At 45.4% G+C, this 23,574-nt stretch overlaps 1 protein-coding gene across 1 annotated transcript in view; it reads left to right on the top strand.

Moving 5' to 3' along the window:
• Positions 1-23,574, top strand: part of LOC123515554 (caskin-1-like) — a 113,001-nt gene that overhangs the window by 37,491 nt on the left and 51,936 nt on the right. The window contains 1 exon segment of the mRNA XM_045274289.1: positions 22,672-22,878. Coding sequence (XP_045130224.1) covers positions 22,672-22,878 — 207 coding nt within the window.

The following is a 23,574-nucleotide window of genomic DNA, read 5'->3' as shown; positions in this document are numbered from 1 at the left end:
AGCCGGGCGCCACTACCTACTCCCGCTCACTGCAACACAACACGCAGTACAAGTAGTTAACCCAGCACTACGCCACATCAGCAGCGTGCCCGGTATCTCAGTATTAGCGGCGCAGCGGGATGTGGCAGCAGTGTCTCCTAGCGTGCAGTCACTCGGGTCACCAAGCTGAGAGAAGAGAGGCAAGGAACTGTGTCCCCCGTGGCGGGTGCGAGCAGGCTGGGGCGAGGCGCTGGAGTGAGGGAGTCAGAGAGTGAAGGAGTGAGGGGGTCGAGGCACGGCTGAGTGGCCATGGAGGTCGACTATCATGTATTACGAGATTCGCCAGTTTCATTCACCCACAGGTAGCTTCGTTCATCCTTCCTTCTGGCTGCTCCTCCCACGCCACTCCCACGCACACACCCACGCACTCACAACAGCCATACTTCATGTATGTACTGTGCGTGGACATAAATTCCATACGTTAGATTGATAGAGAGACTGGTAGTTAAATAGATAAATTAGTAGATAGGAAGGTAGATAGATAATTCATTGACTGCAGCTAATCTCATGGTAAAAACTCTCTCTCTCTCTCTCTCTCTCTCTCTCTCTCTCTCTCTCTCTCTCTCTCTCTCTCTCTCTCTCTCTCTCTCTCTCTCTCTCTCTCTCTCTCTCTCTCTCTCTCTCTCTCTCTCTCTCTCTCTCTCTCTCTCTCTCTCACACACACACACACACACACACACACACACACATGAGACCAACTGTAAGCATAATAATAATGATAAAAAATATAGATACTCATATCTTCTCGATCACAACTATAACAATAACAACTCTGAACACAAAATTAGATCCTGAAAACACACACAAACTAACACTTTCCTGTCAACACACACACACACACACACACACACACACACACACACACACAGCCGCCAGAGTGATCCCCTTGACTCCCTACTCGTCACTCACTCCACTCATGGTCAGTCAGTCAGTAGCCTGTATTCAGAAGTGCCTAGCTCTCACTACGATAATTTTGCAAGGCCACAGAGAGAACTAGCCAGGTTTTGAATACAGTTTCTCCTTTTAATAAACTAGAAATCTTGCCAATCCATCACCAGAACCATCAAAGTGCCCCTAAAAACACGAGTATCTTCAACTACAGCCTTTGAATAGTAGTATGGTGAGAGGATACAGGCCAGTGACTAACATTAAAGACATACCATGAGAAGTTGTACTAGAGGAACACACAACAGTATGCTTTTAAATGCCACAACAATATATAATAGATTTCCGCTGTGTTTCTCTCATTCTCTCTCTGTGATGTGGTAAGGATCACTATATTTGAACACTATTAATGAGAATAAATAAATAACGGTTAAAATGAGGGATGGTTACTGGACTTTTTCTTTTATTTTGTCTCTGTACAAAGCTGTGATAAAAATAAAAATGCAAAAAATATAAAGAAAGAAAGGATGCTGCAAGGAGTCACCTAACCTACACACGTCAGGTTCGTTATAATACACGTCTGCCTCCTCAAATTCTATAGATTACTCCTGGAACTACTTTAGGGATACATAGTTGTTTCTCTTGTATTATGTACATAGAAAACAAAAATGAAAAGGGCTCTCCAATAACCTCTATCCATAAATTTGCCAGTCTTTTAAACTTTGCTATTGACTCTACACTAACAGCTTAAATTTAAGTGTGCTTTTTGTATTCATTAATTGGCCAAGTCTTCTTTTAACTCTCCCTAATGACTCGCCACTAGCAGCAGCGTGAGTCCATGTTCACAAACGCTTTGCTGTCTCACCAACGACTGTTTTCAAGGGTCACAGAGATAACGCGGGATTTTCAATAGTGTTTCTCCGATTAATAATGTAGAAATCTTGTCACTTTGTCTCTAGATCCATAAAAACGCCTTAATTTTTTTTTTTATTAATTCAACTAGAGCCTTTCAAAAGTGTTTCTTCGATTAAAAATGTAGAAATCTTGTCACTGTATCTAGAACTGTAAAAACACCTTAAAAACTCTTATTACGTCAACTAGAGACTTTTAAAACTGTTTCTTTGATTAATAATGTAGAAATCATGGCACTCTGCCTGTAGTATGAATAAAGCCGTTTGAAATAGTGGAGGTGAAGCACAGAATACGAGAATACGAGCCCTGAGTTCTATGTCTGCACTGTGTTCCTGTTATCATGTGAGGAAGCTGCCGGGAAGCCACCACCAGCACCACCAGCAGAGAGAGGAAGAGTGAGAGTGGTGGTGGTGTCTGTGAGTGGTTAGCGTGAGTGATGACCAGGGCGGCGGGGCTTAAGGGCGCGCCAAGGACAAACGAAGGCGGCGTGCGTGGTGAGCGCTGATGGAGAGTAAAAGCAATAGTTAAACAGTGAGAATACGTGGCGAGAGCAGCCAGTCAGTCAGTCAGTCAGTAGGCGTATGGAGATGGATGGAGAGTCGCGCTAAGGACCTTATTCTCAAACACTTCTGCGCTTCGCCTACACTATTTCGAAGGCTTTATTTAAATCTACACGGTTTTTTTTTTTTTTTTGAGGCAGTGACATGATTTCTACGTTATTAACTGGAAAAAATACTTAAAAACCCCGTTAGTCATCTCTATGGCCTTGGAAAGCAGCCGTAGTGAGAGAATAAAACATTTTTAAGGATGTTTTCATAGTTCTGGAGACAGTGACAAGATTTCTGCATTATTAATAGGAGAAACTTTGTTCAAAGGCTCTAGTGGACGTAATACGGGTTTTTAGGAGTATTTTTACGGTTCTAGAGGTAGATTGACAACATTTTTACTCAATTAACTGAAGAAACACTCTTGAAAACCCCACTAATCATCTTCGTGGGCTTGGAAAATAGTCTTGGTGAGAGAGCAGAGCGTTTCTGAATACGGATCGAAGAACCTGTGCCATGTATAATCATTAGTTTATATATAGTGTGTATATATGTATATATATATATATATATATATATATATATATATATATATATATATATATATATATATATATATAAATATATGATTATGCCATTTGTAGACTAATTTGCATACAATGGGAGAGAGAGAGAGAGAGAGAGAGAGAGAGAGAGATTGGCTGGCGGCTTTAAATTAAGGGTATTTTAGTGTCAGCTTAATTACAGTGAAGGGTTTTGCTCCATATTTACCTTATTAATTAGCACCGACCAATAATTGATTCGATGTTAGAGAAGCATTCTGTAGAAAGGAAAATGTTAAAATGTTGATGCCTGCTGTAATAGTGATCAGCACACACACACACACACACACACACACACACACACACACACACACACACACACACACACACACACACACACACACACACACACACAGAGAGAGAGAGAGAGACAGACAGACAGAGAGAGAGAGAGAGAGGGGGCAAGGGGGTGATGAGGATAAAGGCTAAGACACGATTGAGTGGAGGAGGAAGAGATGGTATGTGTGTGTGTATGTGTAGGAGGACGACCAGAGAGAGAGAGAGAGAGAGAGAGAGAGAGAGAGAGAGAGAGAGAGTTAACAAGGCAGCTGTTCCGTCCTGTCCTACTCTTTCCTTTAGACAGACGCTAGAGAAACAAATAGAGTTGACACATTTAGTACACGAAGTAAAGAAATGTAGCAGAAAAGTAAGCATGGCAGAGGCAAAAGGAAAGGCAGACCACGTGTAGAGTAGACCTGGTAGTGGTGTTCAAGCTACACGTTGTCTTGTTGGTCTTTTTATTGTTATGCACATGGGAGGAAAACTTGGACGTATTGAACGAACTTTAGAGAGGGAAAAGTCTCGGTATTCGCCTGTACTTTAAGCTTCACATTGTTCTGTTTGTCTACTTAGTGTTATGCATATGGGAGAAAAACAATAGAGAGAACATTAGAGAGGGAAAAGTCTCGGTATTCGCCTGTACTTTAAGAGAAAATAAAGAAATAATAAAGGTGATTTAAAGTTTGTTGAATTGAGGAGTAGAAAGGAGGAGGAGGAGGAGGAGGAGGAGGAGGAGGAAGGAAGGAAATGGAAGGAGAGGAGGAGGAGGAAAAAGAGGAGTGTTTGTAAATAGTCTCTTATCTTAATGAAGTTTTTTTTTTTTTCTTAGTCTGTATAACTTCTTTTGAGGACATTGATTCTCTCTCTCTCTCTCTCTCTCTCTCTCTCTCTCTCTCTCTCTCTCTCTCTCTCTCTCTCTCTCTCTCTCTCTCTCTCTCTCTCTCTCTCTCTCTCTCTCTCTCTCTCTCTCTCTCTCTCTCTCTCTCTCTCTCTCTCTCTCTCTCTCTCTAACTAACTAACACTTCAAGATGATACAAATAATATGTTATGTCTAGGTGTCTGTGTGTGTGTGTGTGTGTGTGTGTGTGTGTGTGTGTGTGTGTGTGTGTGTGTGTGTGTGTGTGTGTGTGTGTGTGTGTGTGTAATAATAATGATAATAATAATAATAATAATAATAATATACGGTTTATTAGGAATTACAGTACATACATACTGAAAATATAAGGAGGAGAATTTAAGGGGGGGGGGAGGGCCTAAGACTAGTATATTAGCCGTGTGTGTGTGTGTGTGTGTGTGTGTGTGTGTGTGTGTGTGTGTGTGTGTGTGTGTGTGTGTGTGTGTGTTTGCTCGCGCCTTTCCTTAATTAACTCGTGTGCCAGCGTGGTAGATGAGAAGGAAAGATTACGTTGTTTGATATTCTTTTTTTTTCTTATTTTCGCTCGTGTTTCGTTAACCTTCATCTGTTTGTTTGTTCGTGTGTGTGTGTGTGTGTGTGTGTGTGTGTGTGTGTGTGTGTGTGTGTGTGTGTGTGTGTGTGTTTCTCTCACGTCAGGAAAACAATTGGTGGTCATGTCAGAGTTTGCCTTTCATCATTCGGTTAGAGAGAGAGAGAGAGAGAGAGAGAGAGAGAGAGAGAGAGAGAGAAGAAATGAGAAGGGAAATCAAAGCAGTGAAGATGAAAACTAAAAGGAATCAGAGAGAGAGAGAGAGAGAGAGAGAGAGAGAGAGAGAGCAAATATAAACTTATAAATATTTAAACACCACAAACTTGCTTTTCATGTTGCACATTAAGCCGTTCTCGGAAAATTCTCTCTCTCTCTCTCTCTCATGGTTGAAGAGTATGTTACAAAATATTTTTACATATGATGTAGCACTTTACAGGCTCTCTCTCTCTCTCTCTCTCTAACTCTCTCTCTCTCTCTCTCTCTCTCTCTCTCTCTCTCTCTCTCTCTCTCTCTCTCTCTCTCTCTCTCTCTCTCTCTCTCTCTCTCTCTCTCTCTCTCTCTCTCTCTCTCTCTCTCTCTCTCTCTCGTCCCTACATACCAAACCATTCACAGACAAAAGACCATCACGGAAACACTCGTCTGTTGGAATGCCTGGGTCAAAATGCAGCTCGTGTCGTCTTGGCGGGGCTTGTTGCGTGACTCACCTCGTAACACACTCGCTCTTGTTGTGTGTTGGGGAGATAATGAACGCTGACTTCCCCCTGTCCTCTCTCTCTCTCTCTCTCTCTCTCTCTCTCTCTCTCTCTCTCTCTCTCTCTCTCTCTCTCTCTCTCTCTCTCTCTCTCTCTCTCTCTTGTCCCTTCTCTTCCCTTCCCTTCCCCTTTCGTTCCCAGCTGTCTCTCCTCCTCCTCCTCCTCCTCCTCCTCCTCCTCCTCCTCCTCCTCCTCCTCCTCCTCCCGGTGACATCACCAAGTCCTCTTCCTCGGTGACGTGGCTGACCCGAGAGAGAGAGAGAGAGAGAGAGAGAGAGAGAGAGAGAGAGAGAGAGAGAGATTCAGATTCAAATTCGGTGGTTTTATTCACAAATTTATGCACAATTGTGAAATACTGCCTGTTGCATAAGGACAGTGTTAGAGAGAGAGAGAGAGGCAGAGGGAGAGGGAGAGAGACATACACACATCTTCCAAATAAAAATTCCAGATGGTATTTTTTCTCCACACATTTCACTTCTGTCCTCCTTCCCTTTCTTCCCTTTCTCTCCTCCGTGCAGGGTGAAGGGCGGCGCACTGCGCTGCCGCACTGGAGACGCTGAGCTAATGAGGCAACTGGTTCCCTCTCTGACTCCTTGGCATCTGTGACTCGAGATTACACGCATTGCAGGAACAGACGCCAGAACACTTGTTGATTGATAAAGAGCAGATTTATTGAAGGACGGGGAGTTTCTGCTATTCTATCCCAGCCGCCGCCTCCACTGTCACCACCACCACCACCACCACCACCACCACCACCAAGAACAACAACAACAACTAAAACTATAACAACAACAACAACTAAAACTAAAGCTAAAACAACAACAACAATTATTGCTACTACTGCTGCTATTATACTACTACTACTACTACTATAACTACTACTACTACTACTACTACTACTACTGCTGCTGCTACTGCTGCTGCTGCTACTGCTACTACTGCTGCTGCTGCTGCTTCTGTTGCTGCTACTACTACTACTGTTGCTGCTACTACTACTACTGTTGCTGCTACTACTACTACTACTACTACTACTACTACTACTACTACTGCTGCTGCTACTACTACTACTACTACTACTACTACTACTACTACTACTACTTAGAATGCAAAATGTTAATGAGAATTATTTTCCTTCTTTTTTTTTTTTGAGGAGTGTACAGTCTTGTGGTCAAAATTCACTTCCCACCACTTTTATTCCTTTCACTGTGCTAAACGTTTCCTTTGAATCTTAAGTAACCGTTTTACAACAGTAAAACGGTTACTTATTTATATTTTGTGTTTATTTTTGCCTTAAAATCACCGACTTTTCAGAAATTGGCCTTCGTTCTAGTCTATTAAATAATCATAGAACTCAGAAAAGACGAAATCAGTCTCGTATCCTTCATCTTCACCTGAGTGTGTGTGCAATTTTTTTTTTTTTTTTTTATCTGAACTACGTATTAATATATTCATTTTCCTTGCTCTGTTCAGTGATGTAAAGGAAGATTAAAGCAGTGAAAGTCCTCTGATTTTTTCTTGTAATCTAAATGCAAGTCTTATAAGAAGAATGTCAGGAAATCAGAGAGCGTGAAACTGAAAATAGCCACCAAACTCTGAGACTGACGCCCGTATTGACAAACACCTTGCTCTCTCACCACAACTGTTTTCCAAGGCCACAGAGACAACTAGCTGGGTTTTCAAGACAGTTTCTCCTTAAGATAAACTAAAAATCTTTCCAATTCATCGCCAGAATCATATAAATGCCCTAAAAAAAACACGATTATCTTCAACTAGAGCCTTTGTGATGGTGAGAGCAAAGCCTTTCAAAATACGAGCCTGAAATACGATTGACAAGCACTAACAGGATGAGATGAACGCAGTCACTCCTGAAGATGTCATTCACTTATACCTGACTGTAGTGGGTTGGTGAAGGCAGCCTTGTGTATGACGCTTCCTTAGGTGTTGACGAAGACCCGCCAACACCAGGAAGTTCCTCGTGGGTGTTGTCCAAGCCCACATTTGCCACGCCAGCCAACACTGGGTAAGGCCTGCCCGCGTCCCGCCTCGTTACACTGGCCTGTGCCTCCCTGAGCTCCCTCCTGACTCTGCTTCTTGTTGCGCCGGGAGATGTTTAGGGCAAGCTGGTCCCGCCGCAGGATGTGTGTATGGTTGTTTCACGGTGTTATCAAAGCAAAGGAAGGTTTTGTGTACACGTGTGAGGCGCTCCGGGGCCCCTCCCTCCCACTGGTCCGCGCCGCTTTACCCGGATTCATAAAGCTTCATCTCACTTTCTTAAATGTTTGTCCTCTTTCTCTTCCTCCGCCATCCTCTTCCCATCCTGAACGAAGCTGTTTACTCGCTGGCGATGAATATTTTTATGGGAATTAGAAAAAAAGTATTGAGAGACAAGTATTACAATTATGAATCTGTGAGGTGAGTGGAGATTGTAAAATTAAAGGTTAGATAAAAGTTAGATGGCAACAAGTGGTCGAGACAAGTGGTGTCCTTGATGAACAGCTGATGTGGTGGCGGTGGCAGCTGTAGTGGCGGCGACGGTGGGACAGTGGAATGCCCTAACACGCACAGCCGCCGCCACATTCACATTACACTCAATTTGCACTTTTTTACCAAACTCGCGAGACGGGAACCCGCGAGTCAAATTCCTGAGAGCCGCCACTGCCCGCCGCTACTCGCCTTAGCGGGAGCCAGGCTGACCCCAGGGCTGACTCCTTGGTGAAGCCAGGGCTGGAAGAGAGGAGTTGTGCATGCGTGCGTGTGTGTGTGTTGCTATAATAATGATGATCAGGTCAAGGGACACACACACACACACACACACACACACACACACACACACACACACACACACACACACACACACACACACACACACACACACACACACACACACACAAAGCCTGCCTGTTCTGTGTTGATCAGGTCCAACTGGCAAACTAAATTCTATTCAACACCTCAGCTTCAGTGTTTTTTTTTTTTTTTTCCAAGTTGAAAGCATTATTTGGATAGACAGCACCGACACCACAAGGAAAGATCGAGTTTTTCAAGCCTTTTTAGTGTCTAGTTTTATTTTCCATAAGTATAATCTTCAAAAGTTAGGTGTGCTTTATAAAGGAACGTTCACTTGCAGGAGTAATGACTTCTTGCAGCTTCCTTTCTTATGTTCAAGGTGAGAATAGAATACCAAGTAACATAACATTAGTGTTGAACAATCAGATTACCAATTAAACTTTTTTTCCCGCAACTCACAATCAGCAAAGGAATAATCATCCTTACGAGTTTCAGAAGCACTACACTTTTCAGCCTACGAGTGTAAAGAATGCCTTGCTTAATAACACGGGGCAAACTCTCATTAACAGTCAAAGGTTTAGGAGGAAATCGGTGTGAAGCAATACTAGACAAGACAAGGCAACACTCAGGAAACGCAGCATTCCTCCCGGTGCTGGCAGACGTAACAAGGCGGCGGGCAGGTGGGCAGGTGGGCAGGCGAAAGGTACAGGAGCAGGAGTGGAAGTAGGAGGAGGCGTGGAGAGGAAGGGTCAACACAGACTGGAGTGTGGGCTGAGGGGACCAGGAGGGCGACCTTAGCTTAACCTTGCCTCATCACCGTCACCACCACCACCACCACCACCACCACCACCATCACCATTACCATTACCAGCTGGGATTCTCAAACCTTTCCTTGTCTTACCGTGACTACCTTTAACAGGCTCTACTTTAAGTGATTAGGGGTTTCAAAGGTGTTTTCGTGATTTGTAATGATAGTTTGACGAGTTTCTTGCATCGTCAATGGAAACACTCTCATGAAAACGTGATTAGCCATTTTTATTGCCTTTGAAAATAGTCGTGATAAAGAATGAAGCAAAGTTGTGTGTATTTAATTATCTCTCTCTCTCTCTCTCTCTCTCTCTCTCTCTCTCTCTCTCTCTCTCTCTCTCTCTCTCTCTCTCTCTCTCTCTCTCTCTCTCTCTCTCTCTCTCACACACACACACACACACACACACACACACACACACACACACACACACACACACACACACACACACACACACACACACACACACACACACACACACATTGTCTAACTAACTAACTAACTGACTAACTAAAATAAAGAACACGCTTATCGGTGACAGGAGTGGTAAGTAAACGACGTCTGTGTGTTGGCTGAAGAGCACTTGGCGGCAGCAGTGTGGCCTTACAAAGGAGGAGGTGGCGCAGGAGCGAGAGGAAATCTTATAATAAAACATTTAATAATTTGAGCGTGAGGCACACTTACTTATAGGTGGTTCAGCTGCCTGGTGCCTGGTGTGTTTTCTTAATATTTAATGCTTAAGGTCACGGTGTTAGTTTCTATTATTTATGGCTAAATAAATGTGTGTGTGTGTGTGTGTGTGTGTGAGAGAGATAGAGATAGATAGATAGAGAGAGAGAGAGAGAGAGAGAGAGAGAGAGAGAGAGAGAGAAAGAAAGAAAGAAAGAGAGAGCCCTACTCAACACTTTACAATTCACTCGCTCTCGCTGCTTCCACCCTGACCCTATCTTCTCACTTTTACCAACCATCCCTCTCCTCCTCGCCCATTCCTTCCTTCCCTTCTCTCCCCTTCCCTTCCCTCCCCCTCGTCTGGTTCCCTCATCCTTAGCCGCCGGTCAACTAACCCAGATCCTGTTTTCTCTGTAGCATATAATCTAAGGAAACGGAACACGCCATCAGTAAACATTTAAGTCTTAGCGCTGCGAGAATCTGGTGGTTGACAATGTAAAAGTAAAGACATACCAGCTTGTTACGTTAAGCATGTGTTACTTTTTGCTGTAGTAGTGGGCGTGATGAGGGTCAGTAGGAGCGTGGAGCAGCCCGGCGGTGCAGCCAGTCAGGTCAGGGCGGCGCGGGGAAGGGGACTAGCTATGTAGGGTGATGATTATTGCATGTTGCTGCTGGTGCTGTGAATTTATGCATGATTGGTTGTGTGTGTGTGTGTGTGTGTGTGTGTGTGTGTGTGTGTGTGTGTGTGTGTGTGTGTGTGTGTGTGTGTGTGTGTAGATGATGCCTTCACCACTTCATTATCTTAGCAATGTGGGTGTTTGTTTGGAAAGACACTTGAGTGAAGGGATGTAACTTGGATTTCTCGGTGACTCAACTCGTAACTCTGCACTTTCTCCCTACTCACTCACTCACTCTTGTCCCTTCTTGTCAAAACTCCTACATTTTTCAAGGTAATGTAAGCGAATGTAACTTTTATTTATTTTTAACTCGAGTACTTTCTCCTTACTCAATATCGTCCCTTTTTGTTCACTCTTCATACTTTTTTTTTAATATAAGCAGTACTCCTCATCTACACAAGATACATCACATTACTTTACTGGCAAGCATTTGTACCTTCCTTCTTAAATAAAGCTAAGAATTATAACTACATTCTCTCCTTTTATTCGGGGTTTGTTTTCTCCAAGGTTAGTGTAGCTTGGGGAAGTCTAGCAGCGTGCGAGGGTAAGAAGTCTGAAGGTCTGTTGCTGATTGAAAGCCTGTAATTCCTCCGAGCGATAACAACTTGAGTTTATAAAGCATTCGGTTGCTGTCTAATGGAGCTTAAAACCTTTACAAAATATAGGAGTGTATGAGTGTCAAGGACCTAAAGGTGTGTTGCTTTTTGAAATCTCTTGTAAATCTTTCCAGCGATAACAACCTGAGTGTCTAAGACATTGAGTTGCTGATGCCAAATGGAGCTTCAAACTCTTAATAAGTCTAGTGGTTTGTGAGTGACAAGGATCTTAAAGGTTTACCTGCCGTGGTTTCAAATCTCTTGTAGTTCTTGGTAGCAATAATTGTCCCAGTATATATGATATAGAGTTGCTGCCTAATGGAACCTCAAACCTTTACAGCTCAATGTTCATTTGGAAAGGGAACAACTGGCAGTGATCAGCGATCCTTGCACGAGGCACTCCAGGCACGTGCGCAGCTTTCATCCCGAGCAGCTCGGCCTTCGCCACTCGCACAGAGTAACGGTGTTTCCTCCTCAGTTAGAGAGGAGAAAGGGGACGCGTACCCCGACACAAAAGCGCCCCTTCCCACACCAGCTCAGCATTTCCCGTAGGTCAGGCCAGCCTCACCTCACGCCCCTCACACCTGCTGCCCAAACAATCAGCCGAGCCTCTCCCCGCACCTCCACACTCCGCCCTACAAGTGTTCTTGTTAACACTCCCCCGTCCATACATCAGACGCCCATGCGCTGCGCCAACACTCCTCTGTCCCTCGCCCCCTACACCGGCCCACACTCCCCGCCCACGCCCAGAGGAGTGAAGGTGGTGGCCCCTGTGGGCGTCTCGGGCGGTGTTAGTGAATCCAAGGTTTCCTCACCACTCTGGCATATCCTGTCTTGCCTTGCCTTGCCTTGCCTTGCATGCCGAGTGTCCGCCACTCACCTTGTATTTCTTTCATTGTTTTCCTCCTCTTGTTTTACCTCCGCCACGGAACTGTTCCTCATTAGGACAGCAATGATAACACGAATATGCGTTGTTTTTAAGGAGCTAAGTTGAAATATAGTTAAAGTTTTATCACAAGGAGTCAAGATTCCTAGAAGCAATTTCCCGCGGCAGGTGTGGACGGCCTTTGGGAAGCGGTCACCTGTGCTGGCCGGGGGTAGGTCGGGGAGGGACGAGGGAGGGATGGGTGGCCTCGCACGACACAACTGTGACCGCTTTGACTTGGCGGCACCAAAAAAATTGTTTCCCCAAGGGTGATGATTTCTTCCTTATACAGGTTCATGTTATATCTCATGAATTACATGTTTTCGTTATCTTGTGTTTTATCGCGGAGCGTCGCTCCCGTAAAGGCACACTGCATTACTCCGCCTTAGTATGCTGTTCAGGTTTTTTATTTATTCATCTATCACCATAACCACGAATTTGGGGTGGAGAGTGTAGACAGCGAGCAGCGCCACCCTAGGCTGTCCATGGTGGCGGCACAAACAGGCTCAGGTGCACCGCTGCCGCCACCTTGCTGCTGCTGCTGCTGCTGCTGCTTCTGCTTCTGCTGCACACCAAGGATCAAAGGAGCGTCCTGAGAACATTCCCTGCTGGCAAGGTAACGCAGGAGTCTTGGAGTTGAGGTAATAACATCATGGTTTAAAAATTGCTTTGCTTGGATGACGTCAGTGGCGAGATGCAGAGAGGCAGGTGTGTGGCCAGGCGAGGTTCAGGTGAGGCTTAGGTGAGACTCAGGTGAGGCTGCCACCTACACTCACCAGCCTTAATGATGCACTGATACCCGCTTGCCTGTATACGGTCTAAGATTTACATGTTCATCATTAGCGTTCAAGATAAGGCCAGACCAGCTTGCTCCCCACCGCTGTGTGCTGAGCGGCGCGTGCTGCCTACTCATTAGCACACTCGACTTGCAGATGAGAGAGTGTGGGTTCGATTCTCGCTTGTTGTAATGGTTGGACAGTTTTCCTGAGGACTTGCGCCCCTATTCAGCTTGCAACAGATAAGTAAGTGGGTGTGCCTTGTACGTGAGGAGCCTTCGCCTTTACTATCTTACATATTTTACTGTACATTAGCAAGTGTGGCTTTTCCCAAGGTCCTGTAAGGATCAGTTTACCTGCCGTTTGTCTTTCCTTTATGTTCCTTTGTATCTTGCTCGTGCTCTGGGGGAGAAATGAGTTGAGGAAGCACGAGGAAGTTGTTTCACATTTGATTAGTTAGTATAGCTTACCTTTGCCTTGTTCGTTCATCCTTTGCGTTTCTTTGTATCTTCTTCGTGCCGTGGGAAGGAAACAATCTGGGAAAACAAGAGGAAAGCAAAAACATTATCAAGTTTGTGTATGATATTGTGTAAGTCTGGCGCAGGTTGTCTGGTCTTCCTTGAATTGTCTTAGTGTAGGAGGGAGGCGCCTTGCTCTCTCCTTCCCAGTGAAGAAGCTCAGAGCTGCATCGCTTCACTGGAATGTTAAGCTTATGTTTTGTTAAGAAAATTAATATATAGTAAAAAGGAGACATGTTGAAAGAAGTAAAAAACATGTTGAATGAATATAACTTAAAGGTTAGACACACACACACACACACACACACACACACACACACACACACACACACACACACACACACACACACACACACACACACACACACACACACACACACACACACACACACACATTAACTCTCTCTCTCTCTCTCTCTCTCTCTCTCTCTCTCTCTCTCTCTCTCTCTCTCTCTCTCTCTCTCTCTCTCTCTCTCTCTCTCTCTCTCTCTCTCTCTCTCTCTCTCTCTCTCTCTCACACACACACACACACACACACACACACACACACACACACACACACACACACACACACACACACACACACACACACACACACACACACACACACACACACACAAAGGCGGCGAGGGCTGACTGTCCTGTTCTTAGCCAAAATAAATAAACACTTAGTTTCGCAATGGATCCATCAGGAATAAATGAGGAGACCAACGAATTTCGGCGCTGGGAGAACGTGGATCATTCTGCCGGTAAAGAAACGTAGATAGTTGTGAAGATAGATGAACGTAACTTATTTTGACAGTAAACTGATGTATATGATTTTGATAATTGTGTCGGTAAAAGGACGTTGATCATTTAGTTAGGAGAAAAATGTTGATAATTCTGGCAGTGCAAGAACATAGATATTTTTGTGGGTAGAAGAATGAAGCTAATTTTGCAGATGTAAAACTAATAATGACCAAAGATCGTAGGCAACTTCCTTTAGCTTCGTACTTAGTAGTTCCTTTAACCCATTCAGTACCATGATACGTTTCCATATTCATTCTGGTTACTATTAGGTGATTTTATACAGCTTCAGAAACTCATGTGGGGATTGAAATAGTGAATATTCTGGCCATTAATCATCTTACTTCCATAGACCCTTGATAATGTCAATTAAATGGTCTCATCGTACACAAATCTCAACGTAAAAATGTGTCCCAGTACTGAAGGGGTTGAATGCTGGATTTCATTAACATAATAAGACAGTTTTGAGATTCTAGTGGCAAGTTAGCAAATATTTTACATCATCAATGAGAAAAACATTATCACAAGCAATCATCACTTTGTCATTCGGAACTTGTCCTTACGAACGAATTAAGTGTTTTGGAATACGCAGTGTACATAGAGAGTTTCACCAAGGTAACATCAACAGTACGAATAGGAAACACATGCAGAGAATAGCAGTGGTAGACAAATATAGAAAAGCACGCTACTACTACTACTACTACTACTACTACTACTACTACTACTACTACTACTACTACTACTACTACTACTACTACTACTACTACTACTACTACTTTCTCTTCATCTGCGTGTTTTTTGTAAGTAGTCCTAGCAAGAGAACAGTAGAGAGCGTGACAAAGGAATAGTGAACAGGAATGGGAAGGAAGAATATAGGAGTAAGGAGTAGAGGACCGGGGCTGGGGGAACGGGCGTATCGTGGGCGGCGTTGCTGGTCGGTGGGCAGGTGGTGGAGGCGCCGTGGCCTCTCATGTCCTCAAGAGACACTTAGCGGCGTAGAGTCCCAGCCAGACATTTACCTTCGCCGCCGCCAAGACGCAGAATAGGTAACCCTGACTTGCTCCTTCCCTCCTGCCCCTCTGCCTCTCTCTCTCCGCCTCACTCCTTGTTTGTTTGCCAGACCTCGAGTGTTTCTCTCCCCGGGGATTTCACACTCACTCTACCGCGTGTGTGCTTTATTATTCCATTTGCTCGAAACCTTAATTCCTACACACACACACACACACACACACACACACACACACACACACACACACACACACACACACACACACACACACACACACACACACACACACACACACACACACACACACACACACACACACTCTCTCTCTCTCTCTCTCTCTCTCTCTCTCTCTCTCTCTCTCTCTCTCTCTCTCTCTCTCTCTCTTATTTCTTTTTATTAGTATGTATTTTTTTGATAAGCTACTACTACTACTACTACTACTACTACTACTACTATTACTACTACTACTATTACTACTACTACTACTACTACTACTATTACTACTACTACTACTACTACTACTACTACTACTACTACTACTACTACTACTACTACTAACACCCTCACCACCACCACCACCACCACCTGTCGCCACACACACTTCTGGGCGACGCTCGCTGCGCCACGAGCAACACACGAGCCGCACCAGACATCACCACTTGACACGCAGAGCTGAGGCTTCGCAGGCACTCCTGTGTGACACAGGAGGCGCTGCTTGGGGGTCAGGACCACGTGGACGCTGACGGGGAGATGGGGAAGGCGAGGCACGGCGGGAATGTTTCTACTGTCACGCTAGGATTGTGTTATATTAAGCAGAAATGGAAGAACCTCTCCTGGCAGACTAGAATTGACCTGTTATAGTGAAGAGCCTCCACTGCCAGGCTAGGATTGTGTCGTAATATAGAGCAGAAAACGAAGCAATGCGGGTAGAGCCTCTCCTGTCAAGTTGGGATTGTGTTGTTCTATGGAGCATGTGTGGGAGGAAGGGTGAGGCGCGAGGGGGTGCAGAGGTGGGAAGAGCCGCCTGGCGTGCCTGTGAATGGTAATCTCATAGTTTGACGGACTCCAAGCTCAAAGTGTTGAGGTGGAGGGCGATGGGCAGGCGACGCCACTTGTCTTGCTTAATCCTTCTTTCTCCTCCTCGTCCTCTTCCTCCTCCTTCTTCCCCTCATCCTCCCTCCACTCATATAAAAAAAAATCTACCTTCTGCGCTGAATAAATAACTTGATCTCCCTTCCTCCTTCCACTTGTAAATGAGAGGAAAAAATAACTTTCAGACTTCAATAGATAACCTGATCTTCTTTCATCTTCGACTTGTATATGAGAGCAGAATAACTTTTGCTCTAAACAAATAATATGATCTTCTTTCCTCCTCTTCTGAATAAAAGAGAGAGAAAAAAAAATTTCCTCTTAAGAAATAACATGATCTGTTTTCTTCATCTTTTATATAAGAGAGCTTTTTCCCTTAAACATATAACACAAGCTCCATTCTTTGAATTACAAATTTAAAAAGTCACCTTGGAACAAGAAAATAATAAACGAATACATAAATGAACGTATTTCATTACCAAAGGACATTTTCTTCATATTGATGAATAAAACACCAATGACACAGTTGAAAAGCTGATAAATTCAAGCGTGTATGAGAATAAACAGCAGAAAGACTGTCCACACATCAGAAATGCACGTTGAGGAGCATGACCGAGATGGAGGTGAAGCTGAGAGTAATGCTTGGTGTCATGTGCTAACAAGGAGAAGCAGCCTGGGGAGGAGTGACTCAACCACCCAGCCAGTCAATCAGCCAGCCAGCCAGTCAGTCAGTCAGTTAGCCAGCCAATCAGTCAGTCAGTCAGTCAGTCAGCCAGCCAGCCAGCCAGCCAGCCAGCCAGCCAGCCAGTCAGTCAGCTAACCATCTATCCATCCAAACAGGCAGCCAGCCTTCCTATACTCTCCCAGTACTGGCGATGACTTGCGGGGGTCGATCTGTCCAGCTCACCGCACCTCATTTGTTATACTGCGTGGAGTGAGTCACTTGCTATGCTGCTAAGATCTGGTGCTTGGTTTACCCACGCGTCCAGACCACCGTGACCCGTCGTCCATCACCACACCCACGACCCGCCACCAGGAGCAGTGCGGCGTGGTAGTGTAAGGTGTATTTTGGGGGTATTTTGGTGCTGGTTTATGCCTCATTAGTGGCTCCTGGCGTCTTTATAAAGTTTCCGCCGTGTGTAAAGCGAGCTGTGGATTGCTTAGTTAGAACGGCTTTGTTGATCGAGGGAGAGGTGTTGCTGTTGCTGGCGGGGAGGGATCCAGGGCCCAGAAAGCAATGGATGAGCTTCGCCTCGCTTGAAGTAAATTGAGATTGCACCAAATGAAAACTTGTGCCTGAATTCGTGCAAAATAACTCACGCTAACTCTTCTAATCCGTAAAACACTCGCTAAACCTTGATGGAAACGGACTGAAGTGGCGACCAGAGAGAGAGAGAGAGAGAGAGAGTGGGGGACTGGAGGTGGGTCTGTTTGGGCGAGTCTTGATGTATCTATTCTGTCTGCAACATTCTTTCCTGCTTAGCTCAGTATTCTTGCCCTTCTCCTTTCAACAACCAGGAGACGTTATTGAAAAGAATCAATCATGTGTGTGTGTGTGTGTGTGTGTGTGTGTGTGTGTGTGTGTGTGTGTGCACATTACTTCCTTCCTAGTGCAGAAGGAAGAACATTTACCCGACGCACCCTATTAAATACCACTGTCTGTTATCGGGAAGGATCTTAGAGGAAACCTCCTTGTGTTTACCGCCAACACAAACAACTCAAGGGACTGCTTTCCAATCCTTTGTGTGTCCTGGGGCAGCTTGGCCTTGGTTGGTCGTGTGTTTAAGGTCCTGCTGTGAGTGTGACCACTTTTTTTTATTTTCTTCCCTTCAACGCCTCGTTCTTCGCTTCCCTTCAGCGACTGTCTCCGTAAAATACAACGTCTGCTTCCTCTGGTCGTGTGATGTGTTTGTTATGAAGCAACGACTCGTGAAAATAAAAGTGTTTCTGCCGTCTCTGGTCTTTCTTCCCTCCACTGCCACCTCTTACGATGATAATATGTTTGTTATGACTTGACTCTCCTCTGATCTTCCTTCTTTCCTCTACCGCCTCTTGAACCAGCGACCCTCAGAAGTAAAACACAGATGCTGTTCCCTCTGGTCTTCTTTCCCTCTAATGCCGCCTGTTGCGTTGCTGTGTTTGTTGTGAGGACGGCGAGCGTGGCAGCATCCATCGCCACCACCAGTCGACACTTACCTAGCCTCGTCCGCCGCGCCGCCCTTGGTATTCCGCATCCGTCCCAGCGCTTATTCACTTCCCTTTTTTTATGCACTCCAATTTACCAAGTGGAAGCAGGAGGTATGAGTGGGTGATGTAAGAGGGGGCTTCCTGCATAACAACACGGATTGTAGCATAGAATAAAGAGAGAAATGAATAGCAAGAGGTGCTCATGGGTTGCGTTGTGTTGATAAGTGTGTTGTTATTAACCTTTTCAATACTGGGACACATTTTTATCCGAGATTTGTGTACGATTAGACGATTTTATTTACATTAGGAAGGGTCTATGGAGGTCAAAAGATTAATGGCCATAGTTTCCGCCATTTTAATCCCTCTCATGAGTTTGTGAAGCTGTATAAAATCACCAAATAGTAAGCATGCAGAATGAATATGAAAACGCGGCATGGTACTGAAGGGGTTAAGAGAAAAGCTGTGTTGTCTGAGAGGGAGGAGGTGGGGGGACATGAGTGTACTGCGTGTAATGCATTCAGTGCGTGCGAAGGTTTAGAAAAGGTGAATGAAAAACAGTTAAGAATAAATATTGTCGGATAAACTTATGGTATGATTTTGATTCGTGATAATTTTTAAAATTTCCTTTGGTTGTATGCAAATTTTACCACTACTCTCTCTCTCTCTCTCTCTCTCTCTCTCTCTCTCTCTCTCTCTCTCTCTCTCTCTCTCTCTCTCTCTCTCTCTCTCTCTCTCTCTCTCTCTCTCTCTCTCTCTCTCTCTCTCTCTCTCTCTCTCTCTCTCTCTCTCTCTCAGTTATTATTTGAAAGGATGTTGGCAAGGATCACTAATCTGAGGAACAGTAACCGCCTTGGATCAGGTTAGGTTTTGTCGAGCGATGTAACAGTACGGTGCTCTTCAGCTCCCTCACCACCTCAAGTATGTTCACGTAGGTACAGTACAGTACCCGTATAATGAGTGACGACTTGTTGCACGCGTCGGACCGTGCACACAAAGACGTCCTTGGCGCCGTGTAGGTAGGGGCGTGTGGTGTTGAGTCGGGGCGGGGTCGGGTGGCGCCAACCCTGCAGCGGCCCTGTCTTCACCCACTAGAGGGGCGGGGTGTGGAGCAACAGCAGCAAAGAGGCAGAGGGGGAGAGGGGGAAGGGGGGCTCTGACGCAGCGACGAGTCGTTAATCAAAGAGGGAGGAGCTCCGACTATTAGCTTGTTTTTTTGTGGAATTAAGAAGAATTAAACAAGGATCCATTAGAAATTAGGAAGCTTTTTTAGTGTTAAGTTACGAGTTGTGGAGATTCCAGACGATTACAAGACCTGAAGGGAACACGCTCTTGTTTATTATAACATTGTAAAAAGTGTGTGTGTGTGTGTGTGTAATTCACCTCGGTCATCTGCTGGTCACCCAGCCAATCTTCCCCATTACGGAGCGAGCTCAGAGCTCATAGACCGATCTTCGGGTAGGACTGAGACCACAACACACTCCACACACCGGGAAAGCGAGGCCACAACCCCTCGAGTTACATCCCGTACCAGCGTACCTATTTACTGCTAGGTGAACAGGGGCTACACATTAAGAGGCTTGCCCATTTGCCTCGCCGCCTCCGGGACTCGAACCCGGACCCTCTCGAGTGTGAGTCGAGCGTGCTAACCACTACACTACGCGGTGTGTGTGTGTGTGTGTGTGTGTGTGTGTGTGTGTGTGTGTGTGTGTGTGTGTTGCTGAGTGGCGTGGCAGACATACTCTGGATTTGAAGTATTTATTGCTGAAGTTATCTATCATCGCGGGAGGGTAGAGAGGTTGGTATTGTTATTGCAGTGTTGTGTGGCTTGTCACAGCAGCGAGGGGCGGCGCCTGACGTCACTCCACCTTTCGTCACTAAGGTGGGTGGCGGGGCGTCGGTGTCGGTGTCGGTGAGGGTGAAGGTGGAGTGGCCCGCCGCCCTCAGGAAGAGTGAGGTAGGCCGCTTCTAAGTGTATGAGAAGGCATGAAGTCTGAGGAGCAGGCCGTGAGTCAGAGTAGTGCGTGGCGCGCGGTGGTGCGGCATGACCCGGGGCACCTTGCGCCGGGGTATTGGCTGATCCGTATTGGCCGGTGTTTACTTGGTGGTGCAGGGAGGAGCGAGGGGCAGGTGATGGACGGCGGGCAGCGCGTGGTGTGGCCTTGGCAGCGCCTCGGCAACAACACTAAACATTTCTCCAAAACACTGAGGGAGAAAAAAGTGTTGAGGCTTATGGCGGAGGCAACACGGGGCTCCTCTCCAGTTATCGTGTCCAGGGTAATATGGCGAGTTGTATTATAATGTTTGCCGAAGGTCAACACCAGCGAGTTTTGACGTCATCGCGAGGGTTAGCGAACACAAGCAGGCGCCGCGCTTCGCCCTCCCCTTCCCCCCTTTCCTCGCCGCCTCGCGTACCGGCACGTCGCAGTCTCCGCGGCGGCCTGGCGACCTGCCCCATGAGGCTCCAGATGTAGGGTGCCCGTGCCCGTGTAGATGTGCCGTGCCCGTGCCGCAGCTCACTATGTGCACACGCACAACACAAAGTACGCTGCTTGATACCACTCACTGACAGACGCGAGTGTCAGCGCCTCTTGCTTGTCCCTCACCATCTGGAAAGTTTCAGTCATTGGTGCTGACATTGATTTTTTTTTTCTTACACTTAACATGATTTGTTCAGTAGTGACCTATCTTCTTTTAGACTTTGTCTTGATGACATTGATGAAGCTGTAATGAATCAATAGTCATACACGTTCATATATGACACATACGTGTTCAATATATGTATATCTACAGCCTCCTATTATCCATGACCATAAGATTGCCAGGTATTGCCTTGAAGCACCCAGTGAACAGCATGACTATGTCTTCACCTGTGGCGGTGCTCGTATTCTCACTCCCTAAACACATGGCGCCCCTACATGGCATGGCACGGACACTTAGCGGCGGCAGGCGGCAGTCTTAAGAAAGCAAAGATTGACTCATAAGCTACAAGTACAACTGGATTGGAGTGAACTGTTACTTGATGCTCGCAATTCATTCCCTTCTTCCATTCCCTTCCCTGTTTTTACTTCCCGAGGCGCCGTGAGATCTCTCCTCACCGCCGCTGCTGCTGCGTCACCTGCACCAACACCATCACTACTGCCGGGAACGTGTACACACCAAGGCCAAGCGCTGAAAGGAAGGCTGCCAAGGTCCACCTTCTAATAGCAAAGCAAAGCGAGATGGCCTCACCGGAAAGGTCTTGAATTGTTCTTTCCTCCTCCTCCTCCTCCTCCTCCTCCTCCTCCTCCTCCTCCTCTTCCTTTTTTACTATGGCAAAAATTACTCTTCTTACATTTTATCATTCCCTTTATTGTGAGATGAAGTTATAGTTGTCATAATGGAATATGTGAAGAATGAAAAAGAAAGTCTCCCCCCACCTCTCTCTCTCTCTCTCTCTCTCTCTCTCTCTCTCTCTCTCTCTCTCTCTCTCTCTCTCTCTCTCTCTCTCTCTCTCTCTCTCTCTCTCTCTCTCTCTGAACCACACACACACACACACACACACACACACACACACACACACACACACACACACACACACACACACACACACACACACACACACACACACACACACACACAGGGTGGACAGGAGAAGTGTAGGTTAACATGAGCCAGAAGCTGCGGCAAACATCCCAGCTGGCTCGTGAATGACTCTCTGTGATATATAAACATGCTGTGTGTGTGTGTGTGTGTGTGTGTGTGTGTGTGTGTGTGTGTGTGTGTGTGTATTTATATCTTTTGGTTTTGATTTAAATTTCTTCTAATAATACAAATTCATCTGTCTGTTTTCAGTTTATAATATTTTTTTTATTTTCTTACTTTCATTTCGTATCACTGCTTTTTGTTTTTCATCCATCTTTTTTTCAGGTTTTTTTATATCGTATCCTTTTTTTACATTTCTTATTACCACTTCAGATTCGTCTCCTCGATTTATTATTATTATTATTATTATTATTATTATTATTATTATTATTATTATTATTATTATTATGTCATTACCGCTTCAGATTCTCTCTATTGCATTTTTTTTTTCTTACTCCTATTTCTTACTACAACTTTCCCTTCATGTAAAATCTCTGCCTGCTTCTGTATTTCCAACTTCCTATTCCTATGACTTGACTTTGTTTAAGAGGGAGGTTCCAACACATTTTTCCCTCTCTTTTGGGTAACTTTCTCGGACCTGGAAGGGGACTGGCAACTAAGTAGGCCTTTTTTTTTTTTTTTTTTTTTTTTTTTTTTTTTGTTGCCCTTAGCCAGCTTTCCCTTTTACACACACACCAAAAAAAAAAAAAAAAAAAACATTCCCAGTGGTATTTAAGCTTTTACTTAACGTGTATTTCTTCTCGTTGTAGTGGGCGGCATGAGCGGGCGGGGCAAACCGGCGCCCGTAGTGAAGAAGGTGTCGCCCCCCACGGTCCCCGATAACTCCGCCATCACACACCGCCACTCCGGCTCCTCCTTCAGCTCGGGCGTGTACAGTGCGGGCGACCAGCGCTCCTCCTACTCATCCTCCGTCAGCGATGAGAACCCACCGCCCTCCCCGCACAGTCCCGCTAGAGGTGAGTACTCGAGTGGTGGTTTCTGTGAATTGTTTATCCTATCAGTTTGTCTGCCCTGCGAGGTGTCTGTCCTCCACCTTCCCGGGTCTGTTATGATGGCTAAGTATAGACAGAGAGAGATGAAAGTGAGTACTCGAGTGGTGGTCTCTGAATTGTTAATCCTATCGGTTTTTCTGCCCTGCGAGGTGTCTGTCCTGCGTCTGTTAGGATGGCTAGGTATAGACAAAGATGAAGTGAGTACTTGAGTTGTCTGTCCTAGGTGTCTGTTCAATAATCACCTGTTCTGTTCCTTCTGATTGGATGGCTGCGTATGGAGCACATGTAGGTCAGTGTTGAGTTCTCAGTGGTTTGTCCTGTGAGTGGTTCGTTCTGCGAGTTGTATGTCCTGTAACTCGTCTGTCCGATTACTAGTGGTTGTATTAGCACCACGTGAAGTTGGTGGAGAAGTTTAGCTGGAGAGCTCTTGACCTTCTCAGAAAATAAATAAAGAAAAAGAAAAAGACGACGATATAACTTACGTACTAGTTCATGATGGAAGTGACGATGGTAATGATGACTGTGATGGTGCTGATGATGGTGATGACTCACTACTTTCCTGTCTATGCACCCGTCCATCTACCCACCAGCCCTTCCTTCTACGTCAACACAGGACAAGTAAACACACGGACTCATGCACAATGCTGGTGATGACGAGGA

This window comes from Portunus trituberculatus, chromosome 39 (assembly GCF_017591435.1).
Source record: "Portunus trituberculatus isolate SZX2019 chromosome 39, ASM1759143v1, whole genome shotgun sequence".
Lineage (NCBI taxonomy): Eukaryota > Metazoa > Arthropoda > Malacostraca > Decapoda > Portunidae > Portunus > Portunus trituberculatus.
The sequence above is the reverse complement of the archived record's forward strand: the minus strand, read 5'-3'. Positions and strand labels throughout refer to the sequence as shown.